Raw genomic sequence first — 21,053 nt, 5'->3', positions numbered from 1 at the left:
TTTGATTTTAGACTGTACAGTTTTGTGTACAGTTTTGTGTTATTTTTATTGTATTTTTAATGTTCACCGCCCAGAGAGCTGTTGCTAGTCGGGCGGTATATAAGCTTAATTAAATAAATAAATAAATAAATAAAAATAAATAACAAGAAAAAGGGCCTTCTCAGTGGTGGCCCCCGAATTATGGAACAATCTCCCTGATGAGGTACGCCTGGCGCCAACATTGTTGTCTTTTCGGCGCCAGGTTAAGACCTACCTTTTCTCCCAGGCATTCTAGCATTTTAGCATTTCAGTATTGTAGCATTTAGCATTTTAGTATTTTTAGTATTTCAGTATTTTAGTTTAGTATAGGTTTATTTGGAAATTTAATGAGTTATGTTTTAAATTGATTAATGTGTGGTTTTAAATTGTATGTTGATATTTTGATGTTGTGAACCGCCCAGAGAGCTTCGGCTATGGGGCGGTATAGAAATTTAATAAATAAATAAATAAAATCCAGACCCCTGTTTAGAGTTGCCAGGTCAGAAGCATCCCAAACCCTGAGATTTCAGGGATGGGTCCTAGTGATGTCATAGGGTGGGTCCTAGTGATGTCATTAAGCATGATATGTTAAGCATCAACCACAGTTGCTTGGAGTATACTACTCAAACAAAACAAATTCTCCAACTGGAAATTAAGATAGAAATCTCAGCTAAATGAGGGTGTTCCCAGGTCCAGCTGAAGTGACAGGATCATTCCTTCTCACCTACTTAGGCAGCCTGGGTAGGGAACATTTAATCCAGCATACTTGCTTCTGGCAAGAAGGATTTAAGCGCCCTCAGGCCACGCCAGTCACCAGCAGGCCATTGTAGGAAGAAGGGAACGTAGTGTTGGGGAGATGTTAGATGAGAGCAGTCAGGAGTAAGGGTGAATGCCCCTGAAGACTGCAATTCTAAACACATTACTAAGGGACTAAGCCCCATAGAACTCAACAGGACTTACTTCTGCGTAGATATTGTTAGGATTGTGCTGTTGGTAGGGCTTGACTAGGGATCCTCTGCAACAATATCCATATCAAACTAGGGTTGGCAACCCCCTGCCTGGAATGCCCTCCCTGCCTTTTAACGTGGCTGCCCCAAACTTCTTTGCAGACTTGACCCTTCACGGCAGACAGAGAAATGAATAAGAATTAAGAAGATTCTCTACCTTTTACTGCCTACTACAAACTCACTTTGACAGCCAACCCAGTTCCAGTGAGTAATAACTTACAGAGAGAAAACACACGATTTGGTCAACCTTTACAGGCAGTAGCCTGGAACAACAACAACTGAAGCCACACTTCCCAGTATGTGAATTCTCTTTTACCACTAGTGGGCAAGAAACATACCATCACACAAACAAGGTGCATCATTAGTAGGTTTAAGGGGGTTGAGTTGAGCGCATGGAGCTACTGTTGTTGCTCCTATATATGTAAAGAAGTGAGGTCAGAGGTAAATAAAATGCAAATAGAAAAAGAAAACATAATGGTGATTTCCTAAATGCAATATCATACCAACCACAACAAGATTCCAATGAATAAGGCAAAAAACTCAGCATCCCGCAACCAGTCAGAGTTCCTAACCAAAAACCCAAACTAAAAAAACTTGGCAGCCAGTCAGCCAAGATCACAGAAATCCCCATGCAGCACAACTTGACCCGGGGGCTGAAGTTAGGGCAGAATGCTGTGGCACGATTGCTGACAAGAGTGAGACCCTATCAGCACATTACACCTCTGCTCTGAAATCTGCACTGGTTGTTAATTTGTGTCAGCTCTTCACTGAGACAGCAGTGTCGGTGGGGGTGCAGGCAGGGCTGGAGATTCCTTGGTAATTGCCAGGCCGTAAGTCGTCAGCCGGCAGCTTGGCTATAAATCTGCCAGGCTAGCAAGGAGGAAGCAAGATAAGGGCAGAGGCCGTTCAAAGCTTATGTGCCAAGCCAGAAATCCAGAAGAGATGTCAGTGTAGGTCCGGGTCTAGTTTGCCGAGAGATCAGTCCAAGTCAAGGTTCAGGGGATAGGAAGACACACAGTGGTCACGCCTGACGTTGTAGTCAGCCACAAGCTGAAGCCAAGGTTTGACTTTTAAGGAGCAGGTTTGTCAGCAGGTGTGAGCCATCAGCGTTTTGGCCTTAAGTGGACAGGCCTGCCCCTCTTCTGCTGCCTACGTTCTGCAGGTGAGGGGGGAGTATCCTGTTCACTGCCTGCGTCTGGCTGAAGGGCTTCAGCTGTGTCTGGGGTGCTCTGCAGCTGAGGGGGAGAAGGAGCTGGGTTCTCAGGAGTTTCCTCCATTTCTCCTTCTGGGTCTGCTGCTTCTGGGTCTGCTGCTGTTACTCCCGAGTCATCCTCGTCTGAGGAGTCCTCTGACGGGGCCATGACAATTTGCTACCAGGCCAAGTTCAAGGTGTGCTTTCCATGCTACGAGTGCTACATAGTACTTGTTCTGCTCTTGTAAGAAATCAGTCCTTTAGTGTCGCAGCACCGACACTTTGGAACTCCCTGCCTATTGACATTAGGCAAATGCCTTCATTGTACTCTTTTTGGCACCTCTAAAAACATTTCTTGTTTAGGCAAGCCTATCCAGGCATGTAGAAGCTATTACATTTTTTACCTGTTTTTAACTCATTGTTGGTTTATTTTGAATTTTTAAAAATACCTGTTTTTAACTGTTTTTGCCAATAATTTCATTGTTTTAATTCTTTCTGTAAACCACTTTGAGGTTTTTTACAATAAAGCAGTATATAAATGTTGTAAATAAAATATATAAAGAAATTTCGGAGTCACTGTGGCCCTTGGGTCTCTTTCCACCTATAGGAACAAAGGAATCTGCCTTATACCGACTCAGGCCATTTGGTACCATCTAGCTCAGCTGACTGATGGCATGGACTAGCACTGGCTTTCCAGTTTCCAGGCAGTAGTCTTTACCAGAGATTGGATTTTGGAACTTTGCATGCAAACCATGTGCCCTACTACTTAGCTACAGCCCTTGTATTTTAAAAAATATTTTTTAAAATTGCTCTTTTCAGTTCACTAATTAATGCACAACATACATAGGGCAGATCCACACCATTCATTTAAAGCACATTCAACATACATTTGAAGCACTTGAATCCCACCACAGAATCGTGGGAACTGTGGTTTGTTACAGGTGGTGGCAACTATAAATGTGAGGGGGAAACTACACTTCCCATGATTCTTTGCAGCTTTAAATGCAAGTTGCATGTGCTTTAAATGTATTGTGTGAATCTACTTAAGAAACTTTGCCTGCATGTAAATTCTTTTAATTAATTTTTTTTAAAGGGAAATCAGTTACAGAGTTTACTGGGTGTCCATGAGCTTCTCTTTGCCTAATTGCCCCTCTGGGTGAACACAACAGAAGGTGATCATGACCACCCCAAGAAGAAGGGCACCCTTAAAATGTAGATGAAATAATAATGTACAACCATAGTGTGAAATCAGATACTTATTGGGACATAATATGAAGAAATATTTATATAAGCATGACTATCAAAGATATTTATTATTTACACAACCTGTAAAGATATTTATAGTGCAATCCTATGCATGTACTCAGAAGCAAGTCGCAATGGGGCTTACTCAGATAGGGAAGCATGCACAGGACTGCAATTCAGTGATAAGGAACTTCACTCACCCAACCCCAAATTCTAAATCATGCCACTTTAAGCAGTTTTGCAACTGTTTCATACTTTTTTTAAATGGTTATTGGATTTCAAATGGATTTATTTCTTGTTGTGAGCTGCCTTTGTTTCCAACCCTACCTCACAGGGTTGTTGTAAAGATCCAATATACACACATTCTGGAGATGTAAAACTACATACACCCCATATAATAGTTTATTGTCAAAACCAGTTGGTCATTACAATTTTTTTTTAAAAAATCAGTATTAGTTTCCTACAAAATAAAAGCAGTGACACCTAGGTAAACCCTGACTAATTCCTTTTAAACATAGATTGGACAGGGAGAGAAAGATTTACAACACAAGCACAGTCCTTTGCTATGTTCACTCAAAAGCCCCATTGATTTATTATTTTATTTATTTAATTACATTTTTAAACCGCCCTATAGCAACAAGCTCTCAGGGCAGTGTACAACAAGATAAAACACAATTAAAATACGAACAAGTGTGGATTATAAAACATATTTAAAAACAAAATTAAAATACAAATTAAAAATAAAAATTTACCGCACAATCATAACCATTTCTACTCAAAAGTAAATTCTATTGAATTAAATGGGTTTTAACAAGTTGCATGTACACTTTTAAATTTTCTGCACAAAAATTATTTGAAAGATAAAATGTATAATATATTTTTGCAAGTAATTAAAAAAACCGTGAATGTATACTTTTATTATAATCCTAACTGAAACTGTTTACACTAAACAATTGCCTACCAAGATCCTGCTGTGATTTTTTTTGTTCTACACCTCCTGACTGACACAAACAGAGAAAAGGGACTTTATAGCTGAAAGCTATAAACAGGAAACGACAACAGTTTCCTGGCCTTGCAATGGGTTCTAACTATTGCCTGTAGGTCAACAAATCCCTTGTCAATCACAATCTTGACTTCACTTATTGGCTACAAACCTGAAAGGGCGGGGATGAGAGCAGCCAGTTATGAGCTCATTTAACAGAAGTTGCAGAGAGTGGCAGCTGATCTTTCGGTGTATATCTCTTGCACCAGACCACCTAGAAACTTAAGTTTTTAAAAAAATGAAAGCTGAGAGTCCAGAGATTGGGGTGACTCACCCGGAGACCCTGAGAGCACTGCAAAAATCCAGAGTGTCCAGGCAAAAAACAGAGACCTGGCAACCCTAGTTCTTGGGCTTTTTCTGTTCTGGGTACCAAAATAATTTGACTAGCCTTGGACGCTGTGTGTTTCATGTGACACTGTTGACAGGTGCCATTTACTGCTTGGCCTCAGGTAGAGGCAGGTCTCCGGCCAGCCAGGAGAAGTCAGTCAGGCCTTCTCAGTTGCCACCCGAGTCTTACGGTGTTCTTTCCCAGGACCTCCCTCTTTTATGACATTCTAGAAGCAGGCAGAACCGGCCTATCCTCCTCGACGTTGTGAGGCTAACCTTGTATCGTTTATTGCTGCTTTGTTTGATTGTAAGATAATTTGTTATGGTTGTTAGATATTTCATTATTTGTTTTGGGAGCGTCAGTGAAAAACAGGGTAATAATCTGGAAAATTACTTATTTGCAAGAACGATTCACTGCTTTGTGCTCAAGCAAACGATTCAAAACAGCTCCATGTTAACAAGAATATGTAGCATTCCTTTTCAAGCATTCCAAGTGTTTTACAGACCTTATCTTGCCTAAGATCACTTAGTGAGTTCATGCGTGAGGTGACATTTGAATCCAGAACTTCCTGGTTCATAGTTCACACTCTTTGCAAGCCCCTGTGCCAGCCAGATACAAGACAATAGTGTTGAGCTAAGGTAGGGTGGCCCCGCTACCTCATGGAACTTCAGAAAGAAAGGAAAAGAGGGAGAGAGGCTCCCTAATAAATTGCCCGCAACCTGCGTTGTGTATGGAGCAGTTAAGGGAGGGCTCAGCAAAAGTGCTCGTGACAAGGATCCATCACAGGACAAATTAGGGTCATAAAGCTTGGAGCAGACACAATAAATGCAACTCCTGGCTTCCTGTTTAGAGAAATTAAATTGTTATGGGAGTCAAATGAGGGGCACAGATTTCTTGAGAACACGCTGGTGACCAGCCATTTTCCATTTCTACGGTCTTGTTTCATTGCCTTCTGGTCAACATTTTGTGCTGTGTTTTTCCTCTGGTGTATGCTAAGCATTTTGATAGATAGCACAGAATCTGCGCTATCCTTTGGGAAGGGCTGCTTTGCATACAAAAGGTCCCAGGTAATGAGGCCTTGGTCCAAAAGAAGGTCCCCCAATGGTCTGACTTGAGATAAGGCAGGTTCCTGAAGACATTGTGCTTCCAAATAAAATAGCTGCCATCAGCTGTGAAGCCGGCTTCCCCCATGATTGCTGGAGGAACAGTTATTTTTAATTCTGTTTGCTTACTTTTCCATAAACAGGTAGGTACATATACATATTTGTAACTCAAAACAAATAAATATTTACGAGAAAGAGAAGAAAAAAGAAAAAGAACAATCGACTATCCTGTTAGGAAAACAATATCGGATGCACATTACGTCCACTTGCAAAGATTTGATTGGTGGGCATAACTCATCAATCTCCTTCGTGGAAAGCTGCATCCATTCCTGACCAAAGGTGGTGATGGGGGGGGGATGCAGATCCGTGGCATCACAGCTATTTTCTTTTGAGCTTTTCTTTTTTAATCATTTAGGACAGATTAAAATAATCTCCAGGCCATCAGGAAGGAGAAATTTATGTTTTATATTGTATACATTGTAGATTGTGGGGGTTTTTGGGTTTTTTTTTTGGTAAGCTGCTTTGAGAACACCTGGTGAAAAGCAGGGCATAATATTAAAAACTTAAAATCAAATATAAATAAATGGGATGAAAAGGTGAGCAGTCACTCAACAGATCAGGCTTTGCTCCACAAGGGCTGGCTCTTCTGGGGGGTGTCAGATCGGCAAGCAGTGCCCATTAGCAGACACTCTCTACAAAATGATACCATTCTTTGGAAATGATACCATGCTTTCTTTTTAGCACTTAGTTTGCCGCCCTGGGCTCCTGCTGGGAGGAAGGGCGGGATACAAATTAAATAATAAATAAATTAAATAATAAATGCACCTTTCCAGCCCTCTCATTAAGGGGCAGGTAGGGATGGAAAGTTCTGCCCATTTCACGTCTCTCAGTTTCTCCTTTCCCCCCGATCTTAACATCAGTTTTTCACATTTCAGCATCAATTTGTGACTTCTAAATTGTCATGAAAATTCTTCAGCGTTTAAGTGCGAATTGCTCCCAGCAATCACATTTTTGTAGGCAGTTTTGACTAATGTACACTTTTTTACAGTTTCTCATCATACAATGCAGCTTTGTATGGTATTTTAATTTGTACATTCATTTTTATGCACACTTACGCCTAACATATGCATTTTTGTAAATACTGTTTGGTTGGTGAACTACACTGCAAAATTCGAACAAGTGCAAATTTAAAAGGATGGCTGCATTTCTGTTCTCATATGGTTTCAGAAAGTGCAGATTTGATAGATTCAGCTTCAAATGTGAATAGAATTTCTCAGCCATCGCTAAGGGCAGGCCACCATCCTCCAGTTAGGCTATAAACGCAGCTAGCTGTCTTCTCCATCCTCATGTAAAAGCAGAGCGTGCTATGATGACAACCTATTCTGAGCCGCATCATCTTTACATCAGGAGAGCTTGGTGTCACCATGGTCAGTCAGACTCCTCTGGGAAGCAGGACCTGCGTGTAATACAGACTTTCTGAACGAATGTACAAACCAAAACGCAGCCGTTCTTCGAAATTTGCACTTTTCCAAATTTTGCAATGCAGTTCTCCAACCAAGGAATGTGTACAAAATTGCGTATAGTGGGGTAAAGCCTGCATATAAATGTATATATTAGTGAAAATAGCATACAAAAATGCCTTATTTATTTATTTGTTTGATTTATGTCCTGCCCTTCCTCCTTCCTATTAGGGGAAATGGCTGATGACCCTGAGGAATGAAGACCGTTCAGGAATTTATTTATGTTTCTATGAATATGAAAATGTATCGGAGAGGATTCCACTGAAAAGTCCCACAAAGCGAGAGGATGGTCAGGTCATTGGTCTGATATGCTGTCTTAGCCAAGAGCTCTCTCCTCCAGCCAGATAAAATCGACGAGCATCGTTCCTCAGACATGAAAAGTGCTTTTCCAAAAGGATGGATTTCAAATGGCTCTGAGTCAGGGATTCCCTAATCCCAAAAAAGGAGACACACAGCCTTACTGGGTGTTGAGAAAGACACAGTTGGGTCTGAAAGGCAAGGAACTTGAAGACAGGCCAACAGTGGTGCTGAAAAGCCCTAATTTGGGTAAAGAAGATTTAGACCTAATCAAAGGTATACTGAGACAATTCAGAAAGGACTTCTCTGAGGAATGAAATTCTATACTATATTCCCTGAAGCACCAGACAGAAGGAACGTCCACATCAATAAATGAATGGAAACAAACAGCAGATGAGGCCCTTGCTCTTGGGCTGAAACTCAAGTTGGCCATTTCATGTCTTGCATACTTCCAGGCAGATCTACAAGCCCATTTGATGGATTTGGAGGACCAGGACCGCTATAACAACATCCACATTGATGTCACGAGTCCCGTAGAGACTTGGCAAGACTGGTTTGATGAGGCGGCAGCGGAGTCTTGGGATCCAGGGGAGGGGCCTAGGGATGTAGGCCCGGCGGATGGGGATGTTGGGGAGGAGCCCAGTAGTCTGCCCATGGATAGCCCCACCCGAGGCTGATGCGGGTGTAGGTGATAGGGTTGAGTGCTGGCCCTACTGAGCGCACTGCCCACAGCTGCTGATCCACAGCCAGGCTCAGCACCTTTGGAGGATCCATCCACAGCTCAGGAGGGGGTACCAGAAGCTGAGCTGGAGGACTTCACAGAGATGTCCCCACTCCCCTCGCCATAGATAGCGGTGGCACAGGCATGAACAAACTGAGCACATTAACCAGCTTACCTGTAGGAACGCCCGCTTGCTTGTCCAATCCCAAACTCAGATAAAAGCCCCCAGAAAAGTAGTTGTGCCCACCCTGTCCTTTATGAAGGGGATTCAGGGGGCATCAAATGTGACAACATCTTTGCTGAGTAGTCAGGCCAATTTGTGGCTTGTAGCAATGCAAGATTTTTAAGCTGCATCCTGACCTGCGCTGGCAATAATCAACCCAAGAGCCCCACATCTGATTCTGCTGGTGGGAGCCAAGATAACTGGAGACCCGCTGGAGGGTCTTGAAAAACAAACCTTTTTTGGTGGAATTGATCAACAACTTGCCCCCTAGAGTAAATGCAACATTCCCAGACATGACAAGAGATACTGCACCTTATGCCCTAGTCTGAAAGTGGGAGAAAGGTCTTGGGACATAACTAGGGTTGCCAGATCAATCAATCAATCAATCATTGATTGATTGGTTGGTTGCCAGATCAAAAGCGTCCCAAAGCCTCAGATTTCAGGGGCGGGCCCTAGTGATGTCACAGGGGCGGGCCCTAGTGATGTCACAGGGGCGGGCCCCAGTGATGTCACAGGGGCGGGCCCCAGTGATGTCACAGGGGCGGGCCCCAGTGATGTCACAGGGGCGGGCCCCAGTGATGTCACAGGGGTGGGTCCTAGTGATGTCATGGGGATGGGCTGTAGCGATGTCACAGGGGCAGGCCCAAGTGATGTCATTAAGCATGATACATTAAGCATCAACCACAGTTGCTTGGAGCATACAGTTCAAACAAAAATATTTCTCTGAGGAAATTAAGATAGAAACCTTAGCTGAAAGATACAGCCCAGGTAAGGAACATTTAATCTAGCCTACTTGATTCTGGCAAGAAGGATTTAAGTGCCCTCAAGCCAGCCCAGTCACCAGAAGGCCATTGTAGGAAGAAAGGTGTCTAGTGTTGTGGAGATGTTAGATAGGAACACTCAGGAGAAAAGATGGATGCCCCTGAAGGCTGCAATTCTAAACAAACTTACTAAGTCCCATAGAACTCAACAGGACTTACTTCTGAGTAGATATTGTTAGGATTGTGCTGTTGGTAAAGCTTGACTAGGGATCCTCTGCAAAGATATCAATATCCAAGCAGGGTTGGCAACCCCTTGCCCGTACCTTTCAACATGGCTGCTCCAAACGTCTTTACAGATTTGACCCTCCACTTCAGAAAGAGGTCTGAGAAATGAAAGAGGTCTGAGAGTAAGAAAATTCTCTACCCTTTTCTGTCTACCTTGTGGCCTGCTATAAACTCACTTTGACAGCCAACCCAGTTCCAGTGAGTAATAACTTACAGAGAGAAAACATACATGCTTTGATCCACCTTCATAGACAGCAGCTTGGGAACAACAACAATTGCAGCCACACTTCCCAGTATGTGAATTCTCTTTTACCACTATTGGGCAAGAAACAAACCATCATGCAACCAACAAGGTACATCATCAGTAGGTTTAAGGGGGTTGAGCTGAGCTCATGGAACCACTGTTGTTGCTTCTATGGATGTAAGGGAGTGAGGTTAAAGGTAAATGAAATGCAAACAGAAAAATAAATATAAAAAACAATGATGATTCCCTAAATGCAATTCCATACCAACAACAACAACATTCCTATGAGTAAGGCAGAAAACTCAGCATCCCACAACCAGTCAGGATTCCTAACCAAAACTAAAAAACTCCTGGCAGCCAGTCAGCCAAAGTCACATAAATCCCCACGTAGCACAACCTGACCCAGGGGCTGAAGTTAGGGCAGAATGCTGCGGCACGATTGCTGACAAGAGTGAGACCCTATCAGCACATAGTACCTCTGCTCCAAAATCTACACTGGTTGCTGATTTGCTACCAGGACAAGTTCAAGTTGTGCTTTCCATGCTATGAGTGCCACATAGTACTTGTTCTGCTCTTGTAAGAAACCAGTCCTTTAGTGTGGCCGCACCTACCCTTTGGAACTCCCCGCCTATTAGGCAGACACCTCCATTGTATCGTTTTCAGCACCTGCTAAAGACATTCTTGTTTAGGCAAGCCTATCCAGGCATATAGAATCTATTGTGCTTTTTATATATATTTAATGTTTTTAAAATACCTGTCTTTAACTGTTTTTGCCAATGTTATTGTTTTAATTCCTTCTGTAAACTGCCTTGAGGTTTTTTACAATAAAGTAGTGTATAAATGTTGTAAATAAAATACATAAATAAATGTTAGAATCACTGTGGCCCTTGGGTCTCTTTCCACTTTTAGGAACAAAGGAATCTGCCTTATATCGACTCAGGCCATTTGATACCATCTAGCTCAGTACGGACAGCATGGACTAGCATTGGCTCTCCAGGATTCCAGGCAATAGCCTTTTCCAGAGATTGGATTTTAGACCTTTGCATTCAAAGCATTGAGCTATAGCCCTTCCCTTTTAAAAAAGTATCTTTTAAAATTGTTCTTTTCAATTCACTAATGAATGCATATCATACCTAGGGCAGATCTACATCATTCATTTAAAGCACATTCAACACACATTTGAAGCACATGAATCCCACCAGAGTCATGGGAACTGCAGTTTGTTAATGGTGGTGGGAACTATAACTGTGAGGGGGAAACTACACTTCCCAGGATTCTTTAGGGGAAGTCATGTGCTTTAAATGAAGAAATATTTATATAAGCATGACTGTAAAAGATGCTGATTATTTACACAACCTGTAAAGATATTTGTAGTGCAACCCTATGTTTGTTTACTCAGAAGCAAGTCCGAATGTATTCAATGGGGGTTACTCAAACAGGGAAGCGTGCCAGAACTGCAGCCTCAAGTGATAAGGAACACTCACTCATCCAACCCAAAATTCAGAATCATGCCACTTTAAGCTGTTTTGCAAGTGTTTATACTTTTTATGGTTATTGGATTTTAAAGGGATTTATTTCTTGTTGTGAGCTGCCTTGGTTTCCAATCAGCAATCCTACCTCACAGGGTTGTTAGGAAGACTCCACACACACACACACACACACACACACACACACACAGAGGAGATGTAAAAATACATACACCCCATATAATAGTTTATTGCCCTAATGAGATGGTCATTGGAGAACTTTTTGTTTTTAAATAAAATCAGTATTAGTTTCCTACATAATAAAAGCAGTATCTATGTAAACCCTGCCTAATTGCTTTAAAAATAGAATTGGAGAGGAACAGAAAGATTTACAACATAAACAGTTCTTTACTATGTTCACTCAAAAATCCCATTAATTTACAGCACAATCCTAACCATGTCTACTCAAAGTAAGTCCTTTTGAATTCATTGAATTCACTGCCATCTTCAACAGCCCAGGAAAATTTAAACTTGTTTGACTTGTGAACACACGAGAAAAAAAGACTTGGTACTTACTCAGTTTATGAGATTTTCAGATAAACAGGAAAAAACAATACAGTAGGGCCCCGCTTTACAGCATTCCACTTTAAGGCATTCCGCTGATACAGCAGCTTTCGTTTTCCATTTTAAAGAGTTTTTTTCCCCTTTTGCGACGTTTTGCACCATTTTCGCGTCACTTTCGCGCGACGCGGTCCATTAAAGTCAATGGGGTTCCGCTTTATGGCGTTTTCCACTTTACGGTGGGGGTCTGGAACGGAACCCGCTGTATAAGCGGGGCCCTACTGTAGTTTTCTATCTTTGCAATGGAGTTTAAGGACTGCCTGGAGTCCCAGAAATCCCTTGTCAATCACAACCCTGACTTCACTTACTGGCTACAAACCTAAAAGGGCGGGGTTACAGCAGCCAGCAAAGAGATCATTTCACACAAGTTGGGGGGGCAGCTGACGTTTTGGTGTATATCTCGAGAACCAGACCACCTAGAAACATCTTTTTTTTTTAAATGTAAGCTGAGAGTCCGGAGATAAAGCTGACTCACTCGGAGACCCAGAGAGGACCCCCATAAGCCAGAGTATCCAGCTGAAAACTGGACATCTGGTAACCCTAGACATAACTGTAGGCCTAGTCCATTACCCAGCCAAAGATGAAGAAAGCCAGGGAAAAAGAGGAAGTTGAATATCAAGGTTGAAAAATTCATTTGTTCCAGGGCCTTAGTGATGATGGCCTACAACATAGATGGGAACTCAAACATTATGTGGAACAATTAAGAAAAGCAGTAATCCCTTATAAATGGAGATTCTCATTTAAGCTTCTTGTAACATGCCAGTCCTGCCATGACAAAGTCCTAGAGCTTCCCCTTCCTACTCTATGCAACTATTCCACTCTCTTTTCACCTTCCCAGCCCAATTTTGGAAGCCAGTTCTCTCTCCTGTTCTGCAGCCCTGCTTTCCACCCGTTTTCACCTTCATCCCATGTCCACGTCTCCTCCCTTTAGGTTGCCAGGTTCCTGGCCTGAGACTGATCCTGTATCTTTAGGAGAAGAGAAAGTCAGCCAAGTGCAGGTGTTCTTGCAACGCAGTAATGGGAAAAACCACAAGGTGGAATTCCCCCTACCCCCTGCACAACTTTTAAAGATACAGAAGGCCTCTTGGAGGCCCTGCTACTTTCCCCTCTCACTGCCCTCGCTGTCCTCACTGCTTTGCCAGGGACAGGAGAGGATCTCAGTATTGTTGAATATACAGACACTGTTCAGAGGCCACAACCCCGTTTTGCTCCTCCTCCTACATGTTTCCATGGAGACAGGGCCTGCCCCTCCACCACGATGATATTCTTAGGCAAATATCAAAAACTACAATTTAGCAACACTCCCCACACACACTATGCATTTTTAATAAAACTGGAAGGACTATAAATCAACCAGTTCATTACCCAGCTAATAAACATCACACACTGAAGATCGGCTGGGGGAAAAAAATAGGTCTTCAGGGCCTTTTGAAAAGCCAGCAACATAGACATTTGCTGCAAGTCCAATGAATGGGAATCCCATAGCCATGGGGCCACCATAGAGAAGGGTTTCTCTCTTCTAGCTTTGCATACAGAGGGCCCCAGGCTCAATCTCTAGGTAGGGCTGGGACTGTCCTCTATCTGAAACCCTGAAGAGCCACTACCAGTCAGTGCAGGCAATATTAGCTAGGTGGACCAAAGGTCTGAGTCAGTATAAGGCAGTCTCTGTTCCTAGGTGGCAGCAACCGGCAAGGGGAGGAGCAGTTTGGTGTCCTTATTAGGCAGCAATATGGTTTGGGCCAGCCCCGTGCAGATGACGCCAATTGCCTCCCAAAAGACATGACCAGAGACAGTTCCTCGAGATGCAAGGTCTAAATTGGCCGCGCTCATCTTCCAGCTGGCCTAGCCCAATTAGCACCAAATTGCTAACTGCAATCGAGAGTAACTTGGTTATTCGAATTACCTGCCTGCTTTTCCCCTCCCCTCCCCTCCCACATGTTTAATTGTTTGATGTAGGGTTTAATTTCCTCTTTCTCTCTGACGAACATGGAAAATTACACCTGTATCTTTGTGATCGCCCAGGGATCGTTCTTTTTTAATCATCTCTGTGTTTTTCTCTTTTGTACAAACACAGCTCGGTCAGACTCTTTCCAACTTCTGCTTTTTCTTTTTTTTAAAGCAACTGATAACAGGTTGGTTTGAGACAAGATGTTCCGGATGGGGTGTTCACTTGTTCATTTGGGGGTGTTTGAATTAGCAACCCGATCCCCATTCTTGAGCAACAAGTCACATATTAAGAAATTGCTGTATATGTAACGCAATTGGACTTATTTACAGAACCCTGGCTTCATAAGCTGTTATGGCCACTGTAAAGGCTAAAATTTAGATTGGCGACCATCACCCAGTTACATAATGAGGGTGGTGTGGCTCATGTCCCAACACTGGGTGCAAAATCAGCAGGGGGGGCTGTAAGATTGGCTGCTGGCAACAACAGACTGTGGCTTAAAATCATCATTATAGCATGAATTTCACATATTCGAAGATGATTTTCATATTTATTTCTTTATTAAAAAAATCAAAATTATCCATGTGATTAATAAAACAGAGAAATATTTTGGCAAGATTTATACCTCAATTTGTGCATGCAGCTTCTGTGATACCTGATATAGTTACTTTTTTTTGGAACTGTGCAAAGGTTTTTTTTACATTTTTTAAAAAGTTCAGCTGTTCATTGGGAAATCATAATGAACAATCTAAAGATCTCACTAAAGGGGCATTTGGAAACAAGGTGGTCGTCAAAAGCAAAAGCAATTCAAGCTTTGCATAAAGAGATTCCAAAAGTAGAAAAAAAGTTGGGAACAGACTGAAGCAGTTTTGAGCATTTCAGAAGCAGTTTGCACTGCACAAAGCCTCCTTTTCTAAACTGATTTTAAATTTGTTTGCACATTAGCTGTGATTAATGTTGACCATGTTAATCAGCACTCCTAAGACGTGTCCGTGAGTCAAGAAGCAAAAATGATTGCTGGTCTCACAGCCACATTATAAGAAATACATGCTGCTTGTTTTAAAGCGATTTTACATGATGCTACTTGACTAGCTGAACAAATGGAATATTGTTCATGCCGTTAGAGTGGGGAGCATGTTTGTGCCACCCCTCCCTTATCGCAAAGACGACTCAGGGAGATTGTCTCCCAAAGGCAGGAGATTGGAGGGCCTTCCAGGAAAAGGCTGGAGCCTTCATAAGCCTGTTCCCACCCCACCTCGCCCTTCTTAGCCTTTGCTGTGCCCTCCGTCCCTCCCTCCCTCTTGCAGTGTTGGCTTCTGGCTAGTTTCAGGGGTTGAGTAGGAATTGGGGAGAGGCGATTCCTCGAGGGGCTTTTAGGGTCTGCTTTACACTGCTGGGAAATTCTGGTTGGCTTCTTGGGAGAGGTGTGGACTGTGCATTAATCTGGCATTAGTGAGGGCAGGTGGGGAAGTTATGAACATGAAAGGTTAGGAGAACGGAGGCATTATTGGGTTAAGGGCACCTTGGGGCACCTGCCATTGCGGTACACCAGGTGCGTCTGGGGTGTCCCTTAGGCCTAACATGCATGTTTTGATGAATGCTGGATAGCAGGGCCTGGATCTGGGGTTCACATACCCAAAGCTTACCTAGGAAGGAGGGAATAATTTTCTCCCAAGTTTTGGCTGGGGAGCCACAGACGGTGGCTGTTTACATGCCCAGGGGACTGGAAGAATGCTTCTCTACCAGAATTAGACTAAATCCTCCCCTGCCTGTACTTTCTGAATTTGGTTAATTTAGTCTGCAGTTCTTCTAATTGTTATAATTAATGTATCTGACCTTTCAACCAATGTTTGGCTCGTGAGTCTTCATTGTGGGGGCGGGGGCAAATGACCACTGAATTTCCCCAAAAGAGAACAAAACAAGTAAGAGATGAATCTTGATGAGCTTCCTGACGATTTTAATGTAACATCAGAGCAGTCATTCAAGACTCATAACTTAAATATACTTGACACACTGATGACCTACTTGCACTCTAAATACAAAAAATTGAATGGAATTGCTGATTTTGAATTTTTATCTGGTTCATCAATTATGAACATGCAAATTGCAGAGCTAAATTTCTTTTATTGCTGATCTTGCCCTAAAGCATAGCAAAGATTTGGATCTGTACAAATTTTGCTGAAAATAGAAAGCTTCAAGTAATTATTTCTGGATTTCCAGTCAGCATCACCACTCTCTGTTTTGCAATTAACGCATGAATGTCCTTCATCAAAAGCCTACCCCAATATTGATGTTGCATTATGGATTTTCTTAACTTTACCTATGACTGTTGCATCATGTGGAAGAAGTTTCAGCAAACCAAAATTTGTTCTAAGTGGGCCAAGAGCATTTATCAAATCTAGTGATATTGTCTATCAGTTACAAAGATATTGTAGATGACTTTGCTTCACTTAAAAGTACATAAAATACATTTTTAAATTTTAAGACTGCACAATTACATATTAATCAGACATTTCTAGCTTTGCTAATTTGATAGTGAAATGTATAGGTATTATCTTATTTATTGTTGTAATCTTATATAAACCACTTTGTGAGGGCTCCCTGAAAAATGGTGTATAAATACCTTAAATAATAAATAAATATGGATCAAGATGACTAACAGCTGTACTTGTGAGTGCATGAATAAAACTGTTATTGCTTAATGAGAAGTGTAAACTGTAACCAAAGTCAGTTAAGACTTAGAAGAGGCTTGTATCTATATCTCCTATATATAACCCTATATATATATTCTTGCTGACATTAAACAAAAGTTATGATTTTCATTGTATAATGTGAGTTCATGAATATGAGTAACAATACAAATATGGCCGTCCTGCAAATTTTCTTCATACTAGTGGACATAATGTAGCCATGTGGGTGTGACAATCCACTTGAGTGTGTCTTTGGGAACATTTTTACATCAGTTTTTAAATTGACACTAAAACATTTTTAATTAAGCATGGCTGTGTTTTTACTTGAGCTAAAACACATTTTCGCTTAAGTGCTATTTCACAAATATTTTAATATGAAAACAAGTTATGTCATGCAAATTAAAATTGGTTATAAAATAAATAAAACACCCCACTAAAACGGGGCTGACCAGGAAAGGGAGCTTCACCTGCTTGCTACTGTATATCTGTCATTGCATACACGAAAGCCAGTTCTCTTCAAACCCACAGAAGAGGAGGGTGAAGATGGTGGACTCTGGTGGAGATTGTACCACACTTCCAGGCTTTTTGTGATTTCAAAAGAGATGGCAGCAGCACAGGAAAAACACGAAAGGATGCCTGGAGGTTCCATGTAGATGGCCAGTAAAAAAGGGAGTGGACCAAGAGTGACATTTTTGCGGGAAATGGCTAGTGGGGAAGCTGCATGATGTCACTGTTCATCCATCAGCAGTTGTGACGGGATCAGGGGCTGTTTGCCAATTAAGCCTTTCTCAGAGAAACCCACCGAATGAGCTGAGCAAAGGAAGGGGTTACATTAGCTAAGTGTGAACATTGCCATTTTTATTTTGAAAAATCCCAAAGCCCCTTTATTATTGACAATCAAAACATCACATAACAGTGAGTAGGCTTTTGAGTTCACTAGAACTCTTTATGAGACTGGATGTTATTGTGCAAAGCAGGAGAGGAGAGTGAAAAAGCTGGCTTGGCACTGAACCCACAATTACGTCTGCAGTGGTAAAAAACAAAGAAACCATGTTTGTTGTAGTCTTAGAGATATGCAACTATGGAGGTTGTCGTGAGGAATGCCTGCACTTCAGAATTTATCACGAGACCAGTCTGTATTAGTGGTGGGGACTCAACAGTATCCAACCGCAAGGGGCACAGGAGGCCACATGCATCCCAGGAGGACCCCAGTCCTTTCCATCAGTGTGCTCTCTCGGGAACCAGTTCATTCTGCCCCACACACCCCTTCCACGGCCAGCTTCCCTGCTCTTCTTGCCTTGTGCTTGATGAAATCTCCGTCCCTTCAACCAACTCCCCCCCCAACTCAACCCCCAGCAAAGTTGACACATTCTTGGCTTTGACTTCTTTAATTAACCTTTTTTTTCTTTCCTTTTACAAGGTAAATCAACAGGAAACTAAACCATTTTCTCATCTTATATATATATATAAATCAGTCTTGAGCATTAATTTAAAAACAAAACATCTTTTGTAACAATCTCTCTCTTTTAACGTATTAAGAGGTGTAATTGGTCAGCATGGTAGGATTTAATGTTTTAAAATTACTTTTTTTAAAAAAAGATCTTTTTGCTGGATGATGTAGACTTTAAAAATGGGGGTGAGGGAAAGACACCCATTGGGTTTTATTTCTACATATGATGCATTTGCCATCAGAAAGGCACCATAAGAGGAGGGGAGCAGCATTTTACTTTATCAACACTTCTGTTATCCAAAATGGGCTTACCCCACTGGATGCACAAATGTGTCCCCAACGTGACTCAAGAGATTTTGAGGAACCCTACAATTGGGACATCTTAAGGTCTGTGTGAGAGCCTGATTTTTTCTTTTTATAAAATGGGGAGGAAAAGGTAGTTCATTTGCAAATTATGATCCCTGTTGTTTTTTTAATTATATTCACGCCTGGCAGAAAAAATGCTGCTATGTGAATTTGCTCTGGAGCTAACTTTCAATGGGTCAGGATCCAGCATAAGCCCCATTGCAACAGGAGCTCCCTGTTAATTTCAATGCAATGTGCTGTGGTGTAAGATCCAGAGCTCTAGTCCAACCTCCCTTAAGAACGTATGATCAAGCTTATGATCAAAACTCCTTGTATAATCCCTGGATTAAAACTTTTTCCCCCAGACAGCCATCCTTAAAGAAAAATCCTCACCTTTGGTAGAAAAAGAAAGTAACTATAGACTGAGTTTAAATAAAGATAGTTTTTGCTTAGCCCCCCTCCCCAATATACAATATGCCCTGGTCCTCATCACCAGCAACCTGTAGCGAGCGCTATCGATTTCCACTCTGGGGATTCAGATGGAGGCTTTTGTACTTTGACAATTCTACCAGAAAAGGAAAGCAGAATTCTCTTTTCAGTAACATTGCTACTCCTGGCTGTTGTGGAGGGTGGGAGAGGACATTAATTCCTTGGCTGGGTAGCAGGGCAGAATTGTGCTGTTGTAGTTTCCTCAAAAGTTATCATCATCATTCAAGTAACATTAGGTCAAAATCCACCATCTGGGAGGCTGTAATTCCAGCAGCTGTGTCTGCTAAAGAGGCAGTGTTTCTCCATGTTTTACAAAACAGCAGGCTCTGATAAGGGTCACACTCACGCTAACCGTAATGCAGAATTTGCTGATGCAATGCCCTCCAGATAGTTTGGATTACAATTCCCCGCCTGTGCTCCCTGGGGCTGCTGGGAGTTGTAATCCAAAACGTCTGGAGGGCATCAGGTAGGCAAAGGCTATCATAGTGCATAGTGGATGTTTGCCTCCTGCAAACTGTAATTACATTAATCAGGCTCATCTCAAAGTGAGGAATTGCTGATTTTTAGCAGCTTGACTAGTTGTCAAGACAATTCAGAGGCCCCTTGCCATATTCCTGAAAAAACGTCCCTGGTAGCCAGAGGGCAAAAGGGTGTGTCAGCACTTCAAAGGTAAACCCACTAATAACGGTCAACATTCTCAGGAACTGACGGTCCATGGCAAGGGGCAAACATTTATTCCTGAAACACTTCTAGTCCCTGTCACAACTATAACCCCCCAAATCTCCTTGGAAGGGGGAAAATGGTGACCCCTACACAAGTATGAACGTAACCAGTTTACTGATTTGTAATGTAAAGGGTTCCCTTCAAGAGGCATGTGTGAGGAAGTTTGTTGTTTGTGCTGTTGTGTCACAGGAAGACAGCAATGCTCATCCCCACAGAACATTGCTTTCTCGGCAGCAGATTTCTGTGTGTGCATGTGTGAGAGATAACAACGTAAAAATGCCTTACATGGGTCAAAAGGAAAACTGGACTCCAAAGTGGAAATGCTCCCTTCCCTAATAAGGGAGTTGACGTGGTTAAATCCTCTACTGAAGGTGCACCAGCTTGGTGTTGGGACATATTGTTTGGGGCACACAGAGTGTTAAGAACTTTGTGGATTTGTAGGGATCATCTCAGCTGACAGACCTCTCTCCTCGCCCTTCTCATGATGAAGAGGTTGCCCAGGAAACTAGAAAATGTTCCTTTGTTCCTTCCATCCTTGCATATACTCACAGAGTCCCATGGAAAAGCAAAAAAACCCATTTTCTTAAAAAAAATAAAGAATAATTTAAAACTTATTCTTCATAAGGAGGGGGTAGGTTCCTCCCATTCCCAAAATAAATAAAGTTCAACTGCACAGACGTGGGCAGCTTGGAATCAGTGATATACCAGGTCCCCTGATATTCATGGTGCCTAGACTCTCCCTGCCACCACGCTCCCCACAATTTGAATTGGAGAGACCCTGTGGGGCAATAAGAATAGACCCCCAAACCATCGTCCATCAGTGAGGAATGATAAAGGCCACAGATCAAGCAGTGGTACCCAGGGAGAGTTGTGGCCCAGTTCCCTATGTCTTTCCCTGCTCTCAGGACACGGTTTCCCTCTTATCCGCCCTCAACCCACTTGGCATGTTTCTAAATCCCTGAAGTTCCACGGTGTGGCTTTGACTGGAGGAAAGTTGGCGTTTGGTGGCAGCAGTCCCTGCCTGGTGGCTTTGGGCTGGTACTCCACCCCGGCCACACAGTCTAACTATCTGATGAGCCACTGTCTCCAATGTTCAGTTCCTGGATGTTCTCAGCCTCCTCTGGGATGTCCTGCATCCTCTGGAAATCTGGAAATCAGTTTTAAAACATATTTCCATTAATAAAGATCAATCTCAAACTGAAGTTTTTCCTTAATGAAAAATATACAAAGCAAAGCCAAAGATGGAAAAGAAAACACAGGTGAATTGTAGGATGCAGATATTTTCTGCAGAAACAACTTGACTCTTACATTTGGAGGTCCATATCAGAGTAAAATTTT

At 42.2% G+C, this 21,053-nt stretch overlaps 1 protein-coding gene across 6 annotated transcripts in view; it reads right to left on the bottom strand.

Moving 5' to 3' along the window:
* Positions 1-17,545: 17,545 nt before the first annotated feature.
* Positions 17,546-21,053, bottom strand: part of ARHGEF2 (Rho/Rac guanine nucleotide exchange factor 2) — a 152,766-nt gene continuing 149,258 nt past the window's right edge. For all 6 annotated transcript variants that reach the window (XM_061606837.1, XM_061606843.1, XM_061606841.1 and 3 more), the window contains one exon: positions 17,546-20,862. In XM_061606837.1, the coding sequence (XP_061462821.1) occupies positions 20,777-20,862 (86 nt within the window). In that variant the 3' untranslated portion in view covers positions 17,546-20,776. The remainder of the gene's footprint in view (positions 20,863-21,053) is intronic.

Source organism: Rhineura floridana, chromosome 22, assembly GCF_030035675.1.
Source record: "Rhineura floridana isolate rRhiFlo1 chromosome 22, rRhiFlo1.hap2, whole genome shotgun sequence".
Taxonomy (NCBI): domain Eukaryota; kingdom Metazoa; phylum Chordata; class Lepidosauria; order Squamata; family Rhineuridae; genus Rhineura; species Rhineura floridana.
Note: the sequence above shows the minus strand (reverse complement) of the source record. Positions and strands in the feature narration are given on the sequence as shown.